Source organism: Bactrocera neohumeralis, chromosome 4 (assembly GCF_024586455.1).
Source record: "Bactrocera neohumeralis isolate Rockhampton chromosome 4, APGP_CSIRO_Bneo_wtdbg2-racon-allhic-juicebox.fasta_v2, whole genome shotgun sequence".
Lineage (NCBI taxonomy): Eukaryota > Metazoa > Arthropoda > Insecta > Diptera > Tephritidae > Bactrocera > Bactrocera neohumeralis.
This window is the reverse complement of record NC_065921.1, coordinates 67,123,146-67,141,185: the sequence shown is the minus strand read 5'-3', so window position 1 is coordinate 67,141,185 and position 18,040 is coordinate 67,123,146. Positions and strand designations below refer to the sequence as shown.

Here is an 18,040-nt window from a genome sequence, read left to right as displayed (position 1 = left end):
ACGAAAACTTTGCCTTCTCTTTGCCATCCGATACGTTATCATCCAACAATACTTTTACCAACATTGTTGAAAACTAGTTTTGATTAAATAAGCCTATCAACAAATATAAAGAATAAGCTTGATTCTTGAGAACCTGTCATAAAAAAAGTGTTTAACTGAAAAAGAGTTCATGCCAATCGCTTTGAGGGCTCCATGCGTCGTTAGTATGACATCGTTAAAATGGTTGCCTTAGCAGGTAATAACGGATTTTTTTAGAAGTGTGATTTTCAATTTCTTTCAGAGTTGGGCTTTTTGTCAACTCTTACATGATTTATATTCAGTTTAGTTTGCCATTTCATTATAACAAACCTACTCCAGAACAAACTTTTGCAACTTTATTACCAATAAAATGGTTTGGTTCGCGCGAATATTCGGTCGACGTGCTCGCTCAACAAGGTCGGTAGTTCCAGAAACTATGGGTTAGTCTACAGACTCCAAAAGTGCGCTATTGCTGCTGTGGAGCAAAGTATCGAAAGAATGAAACCATCCGCCATTGCCCGCAACAATTAGAGCTGGAAAATTTTGTTCCCATTTCTTTAAAAAATGAAGCCTGTCATAATATTACAGCCAACGGGGAACACTATATTAATGACTTTTTCGTGCCTGTATTGGAGGATGGTTATGTAGACAACTTTTGGTTATAACAAGACGGCGCTACAAGCCATAAAGTCTAGAAAACAATACTCCTATTGAAGTAAACATTTTGGTGAGCGCATTATCTAGTGTCGTGTGTTTATATCGTGGTCCAAGATGGTAAGATTTAACATCGCTGTACTATTTTTGGTAGAGTTATGAGAAGTCGGTTGGCCAGACAGATAAACCCGAGACGATTGATGCCTTGGAAGAGAATATTCGGCCCATTATTGCTGACTGACATACGGCCCCAATGCTGAAATCTGGTCCAAAATTATGGCTCTCAGTTGGAATTTATTCCGACCACTTGCTGAAATTATTCTTAACACATTGCAGCAAACCCTTATCTTTTTAATAAAGCTAAGTTTTTTTCCTCTGTTAATCAATCATCATCATCATAATCAGATTTGATCTTACTCACTCTCCTGAGCTATACTAAAAGTTATCCTCATAACATGTGACCCCTACGACGTTTTCACACACTCACCCATGAATATATATGTTTGTATAGAAAATTTAAAAGACGAGCTCATCCTGACAGCAAATAAACAGGTTGCAATTATTGTTGTTGGAACTTCTTTCATTAGTTTAGCAATAAGAGATGTTCTTGTACCATTTATTTTCATTTACTACTCACAATGTATGCAACATGCAACAACAATGGAAACATTCTGGAAATCACAGCAAAGAATTGCAGGTGTAGCAATGACATATAAATTGCAAGAATAGTTTTTTTTTTTTTTTTGAAATACAACAACGAAACATTAAATAACAACAAAGCCGTTATCGAGGACTAAAACTGTTAACAATGACAGGCGTGATGCAACCAGGATAAAAATGAAACAAGAAAACAAAACTAAAATAGTCGAAACTGAGTGAGTGGGAAAGAGAGTGTGTGTGCGGCTTGATGAAGATGTCACAACTAGCTACGAATACCAGAGATGAGACACGAGAATGGAGGCGCTGTTTTCATGGCAATGAATTGCACATATTGACGCCGTCTAGCTTATGAAAAGGTATTTACGAATAGCTACGAAAATAAATAACATCACGTTCGATATTGAAAAACGTTTCACACTTTATCTGCAAATCAGCAACAGCGGTGACAGGACAACTGCGAATGAGCAGAGAAATGTGGACGAAAAATAAAATGAAAAAATGCACAATTTTCAAAAAGAAAAACTCGCTGCAATGCCAGTCAAGAAGGAGTGTGGTTTGGTAAAACAGTGATCAGTTGAATTTAATTTTCTTGTCAAAAAGTGTTCCGTTTTTATTTCTTAGAATTAGAATAGACTTTTTTATTATACTTCCACATAATACTCTAAGCAAATTACACCCCACTTTTTAATTAAGCTTCTCAAATCGACTTTGAATTCACCAAGTTAAGTATGTAAAGTTGACATACTCACACAATAAGAACACGTATTATATTAAGAAATCTGGCAACACTCATCCATCGTGGTTCTCTACTGTATTGAAGAAAAAACACAGAGGCTTCAAAATTAATGCGGAAGGTTTATTATCATTCGAAAGAACGTACTTTGTCATTTATTTTTTGAAGATTAGCACATTCAAATGTTGGCAGCTACGTCTCAGAGGGTCCAACCGTTGGAACCAATTTTCATCGACTCAAAATGGTACAAAACGAGAATTTATCTGCTCACCGAAGTTTTCTTTCAATAAATTCATTCTTGATGCAATGTGTGGTGTAGAAAGTGGCGCCGTCTTGTTCAAACCAAATGTCGCCGAGATCACAAGCTTCAATTTCAGGCATCAAATAATCGGTTATCAAGGCGCAATAACGGTCGCCATTGACGGTTACATTCTCATCGGCATCATTTTTGAAGAAATATGGACTGAGCACCCATAGCGTTGTGTTTTCTAAATGATATGACAGCTCTTTTTATTGTTTACATACCTATTGTGCCAGAAAACGTCGGATCTTCGCAGAACTTTTCAAGAAAGTATCTCTCGTTGGATCACCGGTTAAATAAAATACCTCCGGGAGTTCAGTATAAAAACACCCAGAGATTGCTCATAATTTAATAACAGAAAAAATTTATTTTGCTCATATTCTTTCTGGTAATATTCTAAATTACTACAGTAAAGGTCAGGAGTAAAAAATTAAAATTCGGTATATATTATAGATTTTTATGAAAAGCCAGTTTCGAACTGCACATGGCAAGATGATCTTTATATAAGACCTCAACACTTGACCTGACGGTAATTGGCGCCGAAATAAATCTCGTTTCGAAGGACAGTTCTTGGAAAGAATAAATCTTAAAGCTACCTTGAGTAGAAAAAGACACCTTGGTGCGCAGATAAACCCATAATTTTGTCGGACGACAAACTCTAGTCATGACAGTCACTCATATGTAACTAGCTGAATATGCCAATATAATATGTATATATTTCGACAGCTAGGTGGCAATTAAGGCAATATTTCACAACTCTTTGCGGCAGAGAATGTTCTTAAAAACAGGAATACAATAAATTTAGTAGCTGCCGGAAAGCGTCTGCATATACTATAAATTGGGTTCTAGCCGATGAGATTGACAAAAGTGCCATCCGTCCTTCAACCAAACCAGTACAGGAAATACGTAAGTCGCTAAAAACGATAAACAAAGACATTTCCGAAAGGTCAGACTCACGGATCAGGGTGAGATGGAGAGCATTAAGGGCATGCAGGGTAGCCAAAATCACATGCAAGAGCCGCAAAGAAAAAGTCGCATGCTTTTTACACACACGGTCTCGAAATGGATGGATTTGCATTAGTAACGACGATGCATGCAGAAAGTGGAGGGAAATAGCCATGATAGAGACGCTGGAGCATCTCCTATGTACAGACTTATCTAGAACACGTCCTACAAATCTAGCAGCTTCGCAGTTCAAGCGACGAGATAAAGTGTCAAAATTGATATGAAGTCCCTAATTATACTCAGCAAAAATCGTTGACGTGACCACAATCTGACATTAGCACAGGCCAGTGGGTCTATGTATGGCACGGCAACTTACACATTCTCTTCTTCTTCTTTATATAGTTCGCAAGTTTACAACAGCGTTCGTTCAGCTGTCGATCTTTCTATTTGCTGCTTGGCGCCATTTGGAGATTATAAGTGTGGCCAGGTCCTTCTCCAACTCTTCTTGACTACGGAGTGGAGGTCTTCCTCTTACTCTGCTACCCCCGGCGGGTATGACATAGCCAGCGAGGTGAGCTAGCCAGCGTAGCCGCAGCACCTGTTGGCAAAGTATATTCTGCGTTGGATTTCGAGATTGACGTTGTTGTTAGTGTTAATACTGGTTCCAAGATAAACGAAATTATCTACGACTTCGAAGTTATGACTGTCAAAAGTGTCGTGGGATTCAAGTCGAGTGTGACGACTGTTTGGCCGTGGGCGCAAATCAGCGATATGTTAAAGAACTTCTTTTTTATGCGGATTATGGCTAGACGTCCATTCTCCGGGGTTAATGCCAGGACTCGGCTACGAAGTCTGTCTCTCATCCCGAATCCCACACCGAATTTGCGCTCTTTTATGTGACCACTATAGTAAATGACACAAGGACCTACTCGCCTCAGTCCTTGTCCCGTCCATCGCATTTCTTGGACGGCTATGATGCCAATCTTTATTTTCACGAGTACATCAACTAGCTGGGCAGAGCACCTTCCCAATTAAGGAACCGGACATTCCAGGTGCATACCCTCAAATCGTAGTCCTTATTTCCTTTGCCATGGTCGTCATCGAAAAGGGGATCTCTCATTCGAGGCAGCCGTTTACTTTTCATTGGAGGATTTTTTTAAGCCTAGCGCACACCCCTGAGAGGGATTGTTCGCCTTTAGCTCGTTTTCAAATGCATGGTTTTTTGGCTACCCAGCGGATAATTGGTCTAAGACCGAAAGACGTCAGCTGCTTCAGCCATATGTAAAAGAATCGTTTCTGCCTACTCTGAAGTGAAAGACGCTGAGAGAAATTTCTCCACTTGATCTATGTACATATGATCCCAATAGTTCAGTGTCTCAGAAAAAAGAGAGGCTTCGTCAAAAAATAAGATGTTTTCAACTATCAGAAACTATTACAATGAATATCGCAGTAATTTTGACAGCATTGAGGCGTTTGAGCGGAGAATTATATTACTCCTCTAAATATATTTAGCAAATGTCAAAGCGCACTGATCTATCAAGCGACGCTCGCTTATATCTTAAACCGAAATTGCCGCAATGCCTGCTCTAATTTTTGCTCATTTTGCACACCACTGTAGTAAGTATCAACACACAAACACAAGGGGGAAAAAATAAAGCAAGAATTAATATCCAAATAGCACATTAAAAAGGAATAAATAAAAGTATGTTTCCACAGTGCAAGGAACTACAAAGGCGTGCATTGGACCGAGCATCCACTTCGGAGCTCTCAAGCATAGTTAACGGGCAAGAAAAAAATTGCAAGAACATATCCTTTCTGATCACCAACTACGCTTCCTGTGTGTAGCGGGTGTTTGTGTGGCTAAAGTTCGTTATCAGCGCGCAAAGTCAATGTCAACAAGAAACAGATACGGAAACGGAAATGGCAGTGGCAAAGCCAGCTCAAAAGTGTGAGTGCATGAGCCGCCTTTGGTTATGGTACCAGCAGCGCCAGTGCTTGCAGTTGTATAGAAAACAACAATAACAGCAATGTCAAGTGTGTGCATAAAAAACCGTTTACTATGCAAACAGCAAATGTAAAGGATATTTTCAGTTATTCAGTGAGTCGTGTTGATTATTGCTGGGCAAGATAACGGTAATTGATAGAGGGGCGCGGCGAAAAGAGTGCGAAAATGACAAATGCATTAATGGAGATGCATATTCGATATAGTTTAGCAACAAGGGAGCAAGGTTATATCTGAAATGGGAAAGGAATTTCGCTAGTAGCAGCTTCCCAGTTATAGACGTGTTCATTTACGGTGGCTTAGTGATTTGGAATCATAACTCTTGTTCAACGAAGTTGATCTGCCTTCACTGAAAGCTTTTTATTATTACGCTCTTATAGAAGGTAGTACATTCTCTATTTATATCAGCAACTCGAATTATTTTCTCCAGTAGTAGATTGAAGAAGTCACACGAAAGGGAGTCGCCTTGTCTGAAACCTCGCCACAGTCACACTGATAAAGTCCAATTAGTTTGTTGACTGTGGCCTTTAATCTTTCACACTATACGCTCGATAGAACCTTATACGCGAGGTTGAGGAGGCTTATTCCACGGTAGTTGGCGCAGATTGTTGGGTCTCCCTTTTTGTGGATTGGGCAGAGTACACTTAAATTTCAATCATCGGGCATGCTTTCGTCGAACCATATTCTAAAAAGAAGCTGATGCATACATTACATTATATTACATACATACATTATATACATATGTCGACTAGTTTGTCAAACTCTTCGTACTCACCCATTTCGACTTCTGTTTTTTTCCTATATATGTAAAAAAAGGTCCAGCTTCTCTCTTCAACTCGTTGAAAACTACCATGTATATTTCAACACGATAATGCGTGCTCACATTCTAGAATAATTGTGACCGACTCTTCAGCCAAACACGAAACTAGAGTGATCGCTCAACCACCGTATTCGTCAGTTGCTTTTTTTCTGATTTCGAACCTGATATCCACCCACGGAACGCGCCATGAGTCCATTAAACATCCTTCCCTCATATTGTGAGTGTACTTTGTTAGAGCATCAATTAACTTAGTAATAGTTCTAACTGAAGACTATGCATAGCATCAAACTTTCTCCCAAACGTGCAGAGGAAAACACTTGTACCAAAAAGGCAAATAGAAGACTACACACCCTGGAATACAAACAGGCTGGCTCACTCTTTATTGCCTGCCACTTCTTTCTTCACACAAACGAAGAAACACCACAGTTCGATTTTACACAAACAGTGATTGATTACTAAACTAATCAGCAACAATAACTTCATCGAGTGCAACACTGTGTTCATTTCTTTTTTCGAATTACATTGTCACACCATGAAGCCCGCCGGAGTAATGAACTTCTTTTCTGGCAAGTCACAGAGGACACAAAAACCAACTCTCCACTGAATTGCCAATAGTAACCGGGCGCTTATTTATGCAGCTCTCTTTCTACACATTTTTCGTGGAGGAGGGGAGGACAAGCAGTGCTGAGCATTGTTGTGATTGCCCGTTTGCGAGTTTTTGCGGCTTTCTTGACACTTTCTATGCCTATTTGTCAAGCAATAAATCAATAAAATCAAAATATCATTGCAAAGGTGCTAGACGGTGGCAAAATCTGAGAGAAATGCCGACAAAGTGCACAAAATTTGATTAGAAGTGACAAGTGGCTGGGTAACCAGAGGTGATTTCTCAGAAAATATGAAAAGGTATAATTTTCTGCTTTCTGCTGCAATAAAATGAAAAAAATATATGAGTGAGTGTTTGTTGGCATTTATGTGAACTTGAAGCGTATAGAGTTTTTCATAAGGTGAATTATTACTTTGAAAGAACTACCTATGTTGCCGATACTCATCACTCGAGAAAATGAAACGTGAAGTTGCCTTTTTCAATAGTTAGTTACTTAAAAGAAGCCCTTCCTCGTACATCTGAGGCCGACTTACCACTTGGCCAAAAAAAAAAAAACTGAACGCGTTGTTATAAATTTATCTCGCTTATCAAGATACTATTTTTGAACATTTTTTAATTTAAAAGTTGTTAAGTGAAATAGTTAAAACCTTGACCTAAAATAGAGATCACAATTGATTTGATAAAGACAGTCTTTTGTGAAGCCATTATCTTCTCTTATCTGGATACTCTGGTGAAAACCTAATAACAAACACCCAAAGAACACTCGAAAATTTGAGGGAACATTTTTCGAAACTGCTAAATGGATGCAGCGGATAAAAAAGAACCTATATCAGCATTCTACCGTCGTCCCAGCAATCGACAGCTCAGCTGTTTAAAGCCCATGGCTAGAAGCTGGAAAGGAACAAGTGCTTTTCTAGCAGCTAAGCATAATTTGGTCAAATGATATACATACATACATGCCCAATGATTGGAGAAAGAGTGTACTATGTCCTCTCAACAAGAAGAGAGATACCGCAGTCTGTGTTAATTAACATGGGATCAGCCTTCTTAACATTGCATATTAGTTTTTTTTTCGACAGTATTGCTTGGAAGGTTTAACGCATTGTAAATAAACTGACAGGAGATCTGTGCGTCATATCCATGGCGTGGATATTTTTCCCGCGAGTGGCAAAGTGCAGAGGTGGTTCCTCTGCTGAAGTTTCTTGATAAAATCAGGAGAGAACGCTCGTTCTTATTGGGGCATCAGTCTACTGCCAGTAATTGAAAAAGTACTGGAAAGTGTTATAATGGAACGGATAAGCACTATGGATTTAGGAAACTCTTGGCGAAGTTACTTTTCGGACAGAAAAATTAGCATGAATGGAAATGTGGAGATAGCAGTGGTTCGTGGCCAACTGTATGGATCCATCTGCGGTCCATAAAAGTATATGGAATCTCCTGATCGACTCTCTGCTTAGTCACTTCTGCAAATATGGCGAGAATGTGGACGACCTTATTTTTCTGGTTGAAGGTCGATCGCGGTCAGATTTAGAGCGGGCGGTAAAAAAATAAATTGTAATAATTGGTGGTTATATGTGGGTGTTGACATCTGTGTTTGGTTTTTCTGTTTACTGGGCATGGGGTTTGTGTTGTGAAGATTAGAGGCACGTTATTGCGGAATGCACGATGCACTCGAACATTAGAAATCTCTAGGTATGGGGAATAGTTGCACAGATGGACTCTTAGAAGTAAGTGTGACCTCCACTAGTCGGAATGCCAAACATTTAGGGTCGTTTGGTATTTTGCGTGTGAGTTTTTCAGGCGGCGAAAGCTTTTAACTGAGGATTAGGGTTAGCTTCTTGTGTTATTAGTGGGCGTGTAACATGCGTTTAATGTTCAACTCCTGGTCACCAGTCCAGATCAGTATGGAGGCAGGGAGGCAGAAGCTCCTGCAGTTTACTTAAGCCTACTCATGCGCTACGGCTCTTTGAGAAGTATCGTGATGGTTGTGGTTTAATACCCGAGTGCGGGATGAACTGACATTTTGTCAGTTCAATGTGAAGTTTCATTGTAACCGAGCACGGGACTCAAACTCCGGCACTAAAGTGGTTAGAGTGACCGTTCCACATTGCCAATTGATACTGAAAACAGCGTGGCATTTTCATAGTGCTGATCAGCGATATGATTTCTCCCGCTATGCTTTGTTTCTCTAATTTTACTTACACACATATTTCACCGGCAGTGCCGATCGGTACCTCTTCAAATGCTCTTAATACTTGACGGCATTGTAGTACCACAAAATTTACTTCGGAGGAACTTCAAAATATCCCAAACCATGAAATTTCCGTAGCATACCTTCAATTTTGACACTACTGCTGAGAAACGCTGTATGCTCCATAGGTTGCCATTTATATTTCGGTATTAGAAAACAAAAAAAAATTTTAGTCATCGAAAATCGCTTCGTGCTTCGTGCGCGAACAACTTTTGTTGGATACTGCTCAGTTCACACACGTGAACAAAGATTTTTTATAGTTTAGTGTCCATGCAATATTGAATGTATGCTGATCCCACTAATGCCTATAGTTGTCTCAATCTCACGATAGGTCACATGACGATCTGGTAACATTAGTTTGAGCACATTATTAATAGTTTGCGGAACCAGTACTGATTCTGGACGACCTCCACGAAATCTGTATTGAAGTGATCTTCGCCTTCTACCTCGACCTCGACTGAATTCACCATACCGTCGATAAATACTGATCTTTAATGTACCTTCTTCGCCAAACATTGAATTAAGTTCATCGATGCATTGTTGCTCACTTAATCCATGTCGAAAGTTGTAAAAAACAATTTTGGCGATTTAATCCCATTTTTTGGCCGAGATGAATATTTCAAGTTACTGTAAACAACACAACGTTCCGAGTGCGCATCAAATCGAAAACGTCAAACTTTACGATAAAGTTGTCAGTTGTCAGATTGCAACGCTGGGGTTGCCAAATTCGAAATATAAAAGGTAACCTACGTACTACTGCTGAACTGAAAGCCGTTAGACACATGCAGGGTCATGTTGCGAATACCTGATTTTCGTGAAAACAAACCTGACAAACCTAGTCGTGCGATTTTCTTCTTATTTAGCTATACAATTTACATAAGACTTTATTTATATTCCAAGCAACTAGGTTAGATTAGGTTAATCTTGTAGGCCAATGGGCCACGGTTAAACCAGTTATGGTCCAGATGGAGTTAAATTACTACGTCCATAAGGAGTGATCCATTAGGATGTCTGCGCTTGACGCGAATTTTAACAGACTCTGTGACCCTACTATCTATACCTACTCTAGCGTATCATAACATGGGGACCCCAGATGTTTACAGCGCAGTCTTGCTAATGCGGGACAATTCCAAAAGAGATGTTCCATTGTTTCCTTTAGATTTCCTGCAGTTTTCTCGATATGTCAGCAACATTCTGCAGGCATGTGTCAGGTTTTACGAAGATGTTGACTCTGGAATTACCTGCAGATGTATTACAGGCCAACTCCGCGACTTTCGCAATAGCGAAGACCTCAGCTTGAAATATACTGCGGTGGTCCAGCAACTTAAAAGGCTGCCTTATACCTAACTCTGGACAATATATTCCCGCACCAACTTCATCGTCCATTTTCAAGCCATTTTTTTCTATGTTTACTTTGAAACTTCTTTCACAGTTGAAAAGTGTGATCATGTAGTCGGTGTTTGCTACACCGCCATTATACACCAAATATGCCCGAAGGTTCTATATGTAAATTCTTCTACAGCCAGTAGCCGTCTCGCCGATTTTTCTGCGCAGTTTTCAGCGAAGAGGTCTATAGGTGGCAAGTTTAGTACCAGTTCAAGAGCCGCCGAAGCAATTGGAATCAAAATAAAATTGTAATAAAATAGGTTCATATTATATATTACGTAATATATTTACATTCAAAGTGCACTTGAATCAGAAAACTTGATACCGTTATCTGCATTTAATTATTTCAACATAAACTAATAAAAAACTTAACCAATTTATGTCACAATCAAAAATCTGCAATAAATCACGCGTGCTTTCGAAACTCGCTTCCTCTATTAGAAATTTATGCACAAAAAATATTTTCGAAATGCACAAATCAAGTTGCGAGTGTCAAATGCCATGTCAAAACCTGCCGAAATTACAAAATGAAATATTTGAAATATATTTACAGCCAAACATACCATCGCTGATATATCTGTGGGGACATTAATTGTTTAGTTGAGAGATAGTGACATCAAAGCAACTCAAAATTGTTTATATAAAAATCACATCTCTATAACTACATATATAGTATACAAATACATCTGAAGTAAATATATATTCCTCTGTGCATGGGCATGTATATAATATATTAAAAGGCTTCCCTACTGCGATTTCGAAAAATAGAGTTTACAAATGGAAAATTTTACTTTGCCAGAGATTTACTTCATGGAAAAGATTTGTATTTTAAATATTGGTAGTCGAAAAAGTCTTTTCGTAATTCTAATCAACCTTCAACTTATTTTTTTATATTTATAATAAACCAAATATGTATTTGGTCGACCACTTTTTGCCATATTTCCGCTAGAGACATTATTCCATCAGTGTAAAACTTTTCTGGTTTCTCGGCGAAAAACTGCGACAAGTAATTTCCACAGGCTTCTCTTGAAGCCAACTTTACTCCATTAAGGGAGTTCTGCATTGACCAAAACAAATGTTAATCCGATGGTGCTAGGTTAAGGCTATATGGTGGATGCATCAAAACTTCCCAGCCAAGCTCTCCCAGTTTTTGCCGAGTCATCAAAGATGTGTGTGGTCTAGCGTTGTTCTGATGGAAGGCGAAGCCGTTTTTTTCAATTTCTTGCTTCAATCTCATAAGTTGTTGACAGTAAAATGTAGAGTCAATCGTTCGATCAGGCTGGAGCTGCTCATAGTGAATGATTCCTTTCCAATCCCACCAAACACTCAGTACAACCTTTCGAGGCGCAATCCTGGCTTTGCGACCATTTGTTGAGCTTCACTACGCTTGGATCATGATCTTTTTCGCACATTATTGTCGTATTTGATCCACTTTTTGTCTCCTGCTACTATTCGCTTCAGAAATGGTTCGATTTTATTTCGTTTCAGCAAAGAATCGCAGATGTTAATTCGGTCCATTAAATTTTTCACAGGCAATTCATGTGGTACCCAAACATCGAGCTTATCTTTGTAGCCAGACTTTTTTAAATAGTTCAAAATCGTTGGATGATGAATGCTAAGTTTCTTAACGATGTCATGGCTGCTTATGTGATGGCCCTGATCAATCTTTTCCATAATTTTATCGGCTTTTTCAACGATAGGTCGACCAGAGCGAGGTGCATCTTTCACATCGAAATTTGCAGAATGGAAGTGAGCGAATCATTGTTGTGCTACACGAACTGATACACCATCGTCTCCGTAAAATTCACTAATTTCATTGGAGGCTTGCGTGCATTTAATGCCCACTATCCAAAAAACCAGTTTAGGTTGAAAAAAAAATTCTAAAAAACTAATAAATTTCTACGAACTCGAAATCATTTACAGTTGGGGTTGGTTGAAAAATATTTTCTTGATATTGGTTGCCATATTTCTTCTGTTTTTGATGAACTCTCGTAGACGGTCATTTTAAGCGATGCTGCAAAGTTCCAGTTAACGTTCAGTATGTCCTAGTTGGGTCTAGTTACTAGCTAAAGACAGACTGCTTCGCTTTCGATGTTTTTTTTTATAGGTTGAAGTCCTAGTAAGGATAGCTCATCTTTCTGGCGGCTTGGGCAATGCTGAACTACCATCGATACATGACCTGTCATAAAATTCTTTTGGAGCGATCGTAAGATATCTTGTAATCAGTGGAAGAAAACTTAGAAGAAATATTTCAACATTTTCTTTTTGTTTGTCTCGCCTGAGCAAGATTAAAACTTAGACACTTTGGAGTCTTTCATAAATCCTACCGAACTGGTGAGAATAGAATTTAAATACCCGAACCATTTTGTATTGGTTACGAAGCGTTTTGCTAACTTATAAGTCGAAATGCGATCTCTGGATCTTCAATCGACTTTAACCTAACCTAAACTAACAAGCGCTTGACTAGTCGAATAGAAAGTCTGAACTGGAATTGACTCAAAATCATAGCCGAATCCACAAAAATTAGGATGTGATGGTGAAACGTCGCATTGAAGACTAGAACCGGCTACTGTGCTTTGATATTTAGCACACATAAGTTATATTTAAAGTGACAATGTATGTATTACCGGATCTTATCTGAAGTATAAATCGTCAGGTTTTTTATTTACCTGTCTATCATTCTCTTGAATTGGAGAACGGTTTTTAAGAGCATTGTTCTCAACATTACCTCAACTTACTACTTTACCTATAGATGAGGCAAAAACAAACTAAGAATAACAAAATAATAAAATATTCCTGAGTATGGGTTATGGGAAAATTAAATCCCAATCTAGTTTAATATTAAGAAATCAAACTTTACCAGAATTTTTGTTCGTAATTTCCGACAATATTTTCACGGTATCACACGAAAATATTTAAAAATTGAAAATTTGAAATTATTTTTCGCCCACCCTAATATACTCATACGATGTATTTAATTTTGTACTCTGAGACCCTTAAAGTGTATGTATAACGAGCTAAACTGATTAGGTCCATGTCTGTCTGTATATATGCGAATTATTCCCTCAATTTTTGAGATATCGATCTGAAAAAAAAGCTGCCCTTTTTTCGTATTCAGCGGTATTGGACAACTATAGCATAGAACTCTTATACGAACTGAACGATCAAGCTCAAGTCCCTGTATAAAAACTTTTTAATTTGAAAAAGTATATTCACGAAACTTGATACAGATTATTATCTAAGGTGCCGCCCTAATTTTGGAACTGTTCAGATCAGGCAACTATGGCATATAGCTGCCATATAAACTCAACCATCAAGCTCAAGTTCTTGGATGGAAAACTGAAATCTCTTCACGAAATTTGACATAACTTACAGGATCTGGCACTCGAAGTGATAAAAAAGCCATAAATTCAGTTTGGAAAATTATTTTTATTTATTTTAAAGTACAAAATATCAGAAAATAATCATAAATTCAGGACCAATTCACTTTTTGCTCGATATGACCACCTAACTATGGTCTTGAGATGGTCAAAAAACGAATCGCAAGCTGCCCGAATGTGACTTGCCGGTATTTTGGCCCACTCACGGACAATGGCTTTCTTCAGCATCTCGAGACTGGTGTATTTTTTACTTCGGACCTTGCTCTCCAAAATAGCCCAGAGAGAGTAATCCATTGGATTCGCACCTGGTGAATTCGAAAGCCAATGTGTGGTCGTAATGAAGTTCGGAACGTTGTTTTTCATTCTTGGTTCACTCGCACTTTGTGAGACGGTGCTGAGTTTTGTTGAAACGTTCATGGCTTGCGACCGAAATGTTTGTTTGCCCACGGCTTCAAAGCAGCCTCCAGAACACTTTTCCGATAATATGTCGCATTTACTTTGACGCCAGCCTCGATGAAAACAATTGGAGAGCACCCATCTGCGGTGACAGCGGCCCAAACCATTATTTGTGGCGGGTGCTGCCTCTTGGTGGCCAACCGATGACTTAAATTCTCGGTTGAACGGTCGTTCAAGTAAACCCTATCGTTTTGAGAGTTTACGAATCGCTCAATTGGAAAAATTTTTTCGTCAGAAAATACAATGTTTCGAATTTGATTGCTTTCGGCCAAGCAAAGCAACTGCTTCGCCCTCTCAAGTCTTACTTGTTGCTGCTTCGGTGTGAGATCATGAGCCTTTTGGAACTTGTAAAGCTTCACCTTGAGCTCATTTTTCAATATGCGTCGGATGCTGCGGTCGGATATTTTTAGTTCTTTAGCCAGTTGATTGGCACTTCGTCGTGGATTTCGCTCAAGTCGCTTCTTCAGTTTCCGAACCACCTCACGTGACGTTGCAGCCTTTTGATTACAAATTCAGCAAATTTATAAACAGCTGATTTCAGTGCGACAGCTGGGCGAACGGTCTGAAGTTGGTTACACTTCGAGTGCCGAACCCTGTATTGTCTGCGACAGCAGTATAATCTCTTAGAACAATTTTCAGATCGGATAACTATAGCATATAGCGACAAAGAAACTAAAGATGAAAATCAAGTTCTTGCATGGAAACATTTTATTTGGGAAGGATATTACAGCTACAATTATCCTTCTTTCTTGTATATTATACACTCAGACATACTCTATACATACATATGAACATATATGTATGTATATACATAAATAATGCTGTTAAAATTTACGAACAATGATTTTTCAAAAAATCATTTTTCATTTTTCAATTTGTCACAAACGGAACTTTTCATACTTATGTACATTTGTATGTATGTATATACAACAAAGTGTATGTACACATACTTGTTTATAAATCATAACCAATGAATACTGCTATCTCAATTTGATTTTTGGCGCATATTTTTTCATTCACTGACTTTTCAGCTCACACACACACACAAACAAACACATGTGTACATACATACATACATACATATGTATATATTTTTAACGCTTTCAACTTTATTCGTTAAAAAATAATTTTTGTTTATTCTCTGGTGTGCGCTCAGTGAGTGGAGGCAACGCACCCACTCACTCTTACATAGTTTTAATATCTGTATCTCTACCTCTCTCTCACACACACACTCTCTGCTTGTCTCATTGCAGCTGCAATACGCCGCAAAGTATGCATTCGGCTATCGCATACGTGATTTTAATACCGGCAATGATTTTGGCCACAAACAGAATCGTGATTTGGATGGTGTGACGCGCGGTCAATATCACATTTTATTGCCGGACGGACGCATACAGAATGTCATTTATCATGCAGACGATACGGGATTCCATGCGGATGTCAGCTTCGAGACGGGACACTGAGTCGGCTGCGCGCCAAACGCCCAACAGTCACACACGCACACACACACACATACAAACAAACAAGCAAGCAACCCAGTCAATTTAAGCCAATTTCAGCACTATGAAAGCCAAAAATATAGGGTGTGAAGTTAGAGCGCGGCGATGCGGTGTCGAGCAATCGGAATACGTATAAAAGTTGGTAAACAAAAAAGCAGCGATTTTCCAAAGAAAAAATCAGAATTTGGTTGCAGTGGTGTCAACAACGCCAGCTGCAACAACAAGCACAACAACAGCACACAGTGGCCACAAAAACGGCGCCACAACATTCACTGATTGGCATCGCGGTTTCACGGCTCAATTCGATTGCGTTTGCGTGTCGGCCAGCTACAACAACACGTATGTATGTGTGTGTGTGTGGCTTATTATTTACTTTTTCTTGCAGCCACATAATATTATTGCAATTCAGCCGGGTGCCAACAATGCAATAATTTGGCATCGATACTTAGTGCTAATATTAGTGTTTTGTTTAAAGGCGCTCAGTCATTGATTTTGAACAAAATTTCGATTCTGCTGTTTTTATTGTTTTTGTTTAATATTATTGTTATATGTAGCTGGAAAAGAATTATATTTATAGTACATGTTTATTAGAGGGGGTCGATTTACAGGAAGCAGGAACAGGAAAATTGAGTAGGTGAGAAATATTCTAATGTTCATTGGGAACAAATTTGCCTAAGAGACTACGGGGCTAAAGCTGCTTTCGAGTCAGCGATTTTTAAGACGAGCTTTTTAGGGATTATACAAATTTGTTCGTCAGTTTTTGAGATATCCGAATGAAATTAAGTACGCAGGTGCATTTTGATATTCTATTGATCATTTGTACAAATCGGCCAGATCGCACAACTATATCACATATCACCCGTACAACTGATTATTCAGATTTTTTACACTTCACCTTAAAAATTTGTGGGTCGAGACCGGTTTTAGACCCAGAGTTTCTTAGGCAAAATTGTTCAGAATGGTCCGTACACCTTTTCCTGAATACGCGATTTTATAGAAAAAATCGACCCGCTCTAAAGTGTAAATTTGCGTAATTTAAGTATTTTTTTTAATTTGATTTAATTGTTATGAAATTTGCAGAGAATAAAATTTTTTTATTTAGAAGCAAAAATTTGAAAATAAAAACAAAATAGAACCCTTAATTTCCTTAATTTTTTTATTTAAACTTTTTTTAAAGGTTTTACAAAAAAATTCCACAATCATTAAGATTGCTTAATTTTTCAAAATTTTCTTTATTTAATTGTTTAAAAAATTATTTAATGAATTATTCATGTTTTTTATTTAAAATTAAAAACCAAAAAATCCAAAAACTTAATTTTCCTTAATTTTTTTCAAAATTTTCTTTATTTAAATATTTTCAAAATAATTTAATGAATTATTCATGTTTTATATTTAAAATTAAAACAAAATTTCCAAAATCTTAATTTTCGTTAATTTTTTTTCGAAGTTTTCTTTATTTAAATATTTTAAAAAATGATTTAATGAATTATTCACGTTTTATATTTAAAGTTAAAAACCAAAAAATTCAAAATCTTAATTTTCCTTATTTTTTTTTCAAAATTATCTCTATTTAATTACTTTAAATTAATTAATACAAAAATTCCGAAATCTTAAATTTCCTTTTTTCAAAACTTTTACTATTTAATAATTTTTACACACGATTAAAATAAAAATTCCAATGATTAATTTTCCTTAACTTTTTGTTCAATTTTTTCTCTACTGATTTCTTTAAAACATGATTTAAAGAATTATTAATTTTTTTCATTCAAAACTAAATCAAAAACTTAATTTTCCTTAATTTTTTTTTTAATTTTTTTAATAAATTCTTTAAACAATTAATGAATGAATAATTAATGTTTTCATTTCAGAATTTAAAAAAAATTCAAAGATCTTAATTTTCCTTCATTTTTTCTTTTTAGATTTAATTTTCCTTTCACAAAAATCAATATATTAAAAAAATTAATTTTTATGATTTCAAAATTAGTTTAACGTCTTTTCAATTGTAAATAAAATATTTTATTATTTTTTGATTTTTTATAATTTTTTAAAAAGTAGTGGTAAATATTTAAAATTAAACAGAAATGAATATTTTCCTTGCATTTTCTTAATTTTTACTGCTTTTGAATTCATAACACTTATTTTTTCCAACAAAAAAATACTATATCTCGAACCGTACCGTATCGTAAAATATTTAAATAACATTAAAAGCAAAACATAATTTTTTTCAAAAATATACCAATTAACCCACAACATTAACAAACAGTTAACCGCCTTCGCAATTCTGCTAAATGTTTTTATGCTCGTCATTATAATTTAAAATACATTTTTGAT

At 37.1% G+C, this 18,040-nt stretch overlaps 2 protein-coding genes across 2 annotated transcripts in view; both read left to right on the top strand.

The window, feature by feature from the left end:
* The window catches only part of LOC126755838 (uncharacterized), an 84,034-nt gene extending 67,231 nt beyond the window's left edge, over window positions 1–16,803 (top strand). Inside the window, exon 4 of the mRNA XM_050468556.1 lies at window positions 15,464–16,803. Within this exon, the coding sequence (XP_050324513.1) occupies window positions 15,464–15,673 (210 nt within the window). The 3' untranslated portion in view covers window positions 15,674–16,803. The remainder of the gene's footprint in view (window positions 1–15,463) is intronic.
* Window positions 1–18,040, top strand: part of LOC126757034 (stomatin-like protein 2, mitochondrial) — a 385,292-nt gene that overhangs the window by 40,509 nt on the left and 326,743 nt on the right. The gene's annotated exons all lie outside the window — the stretch shown is intronic.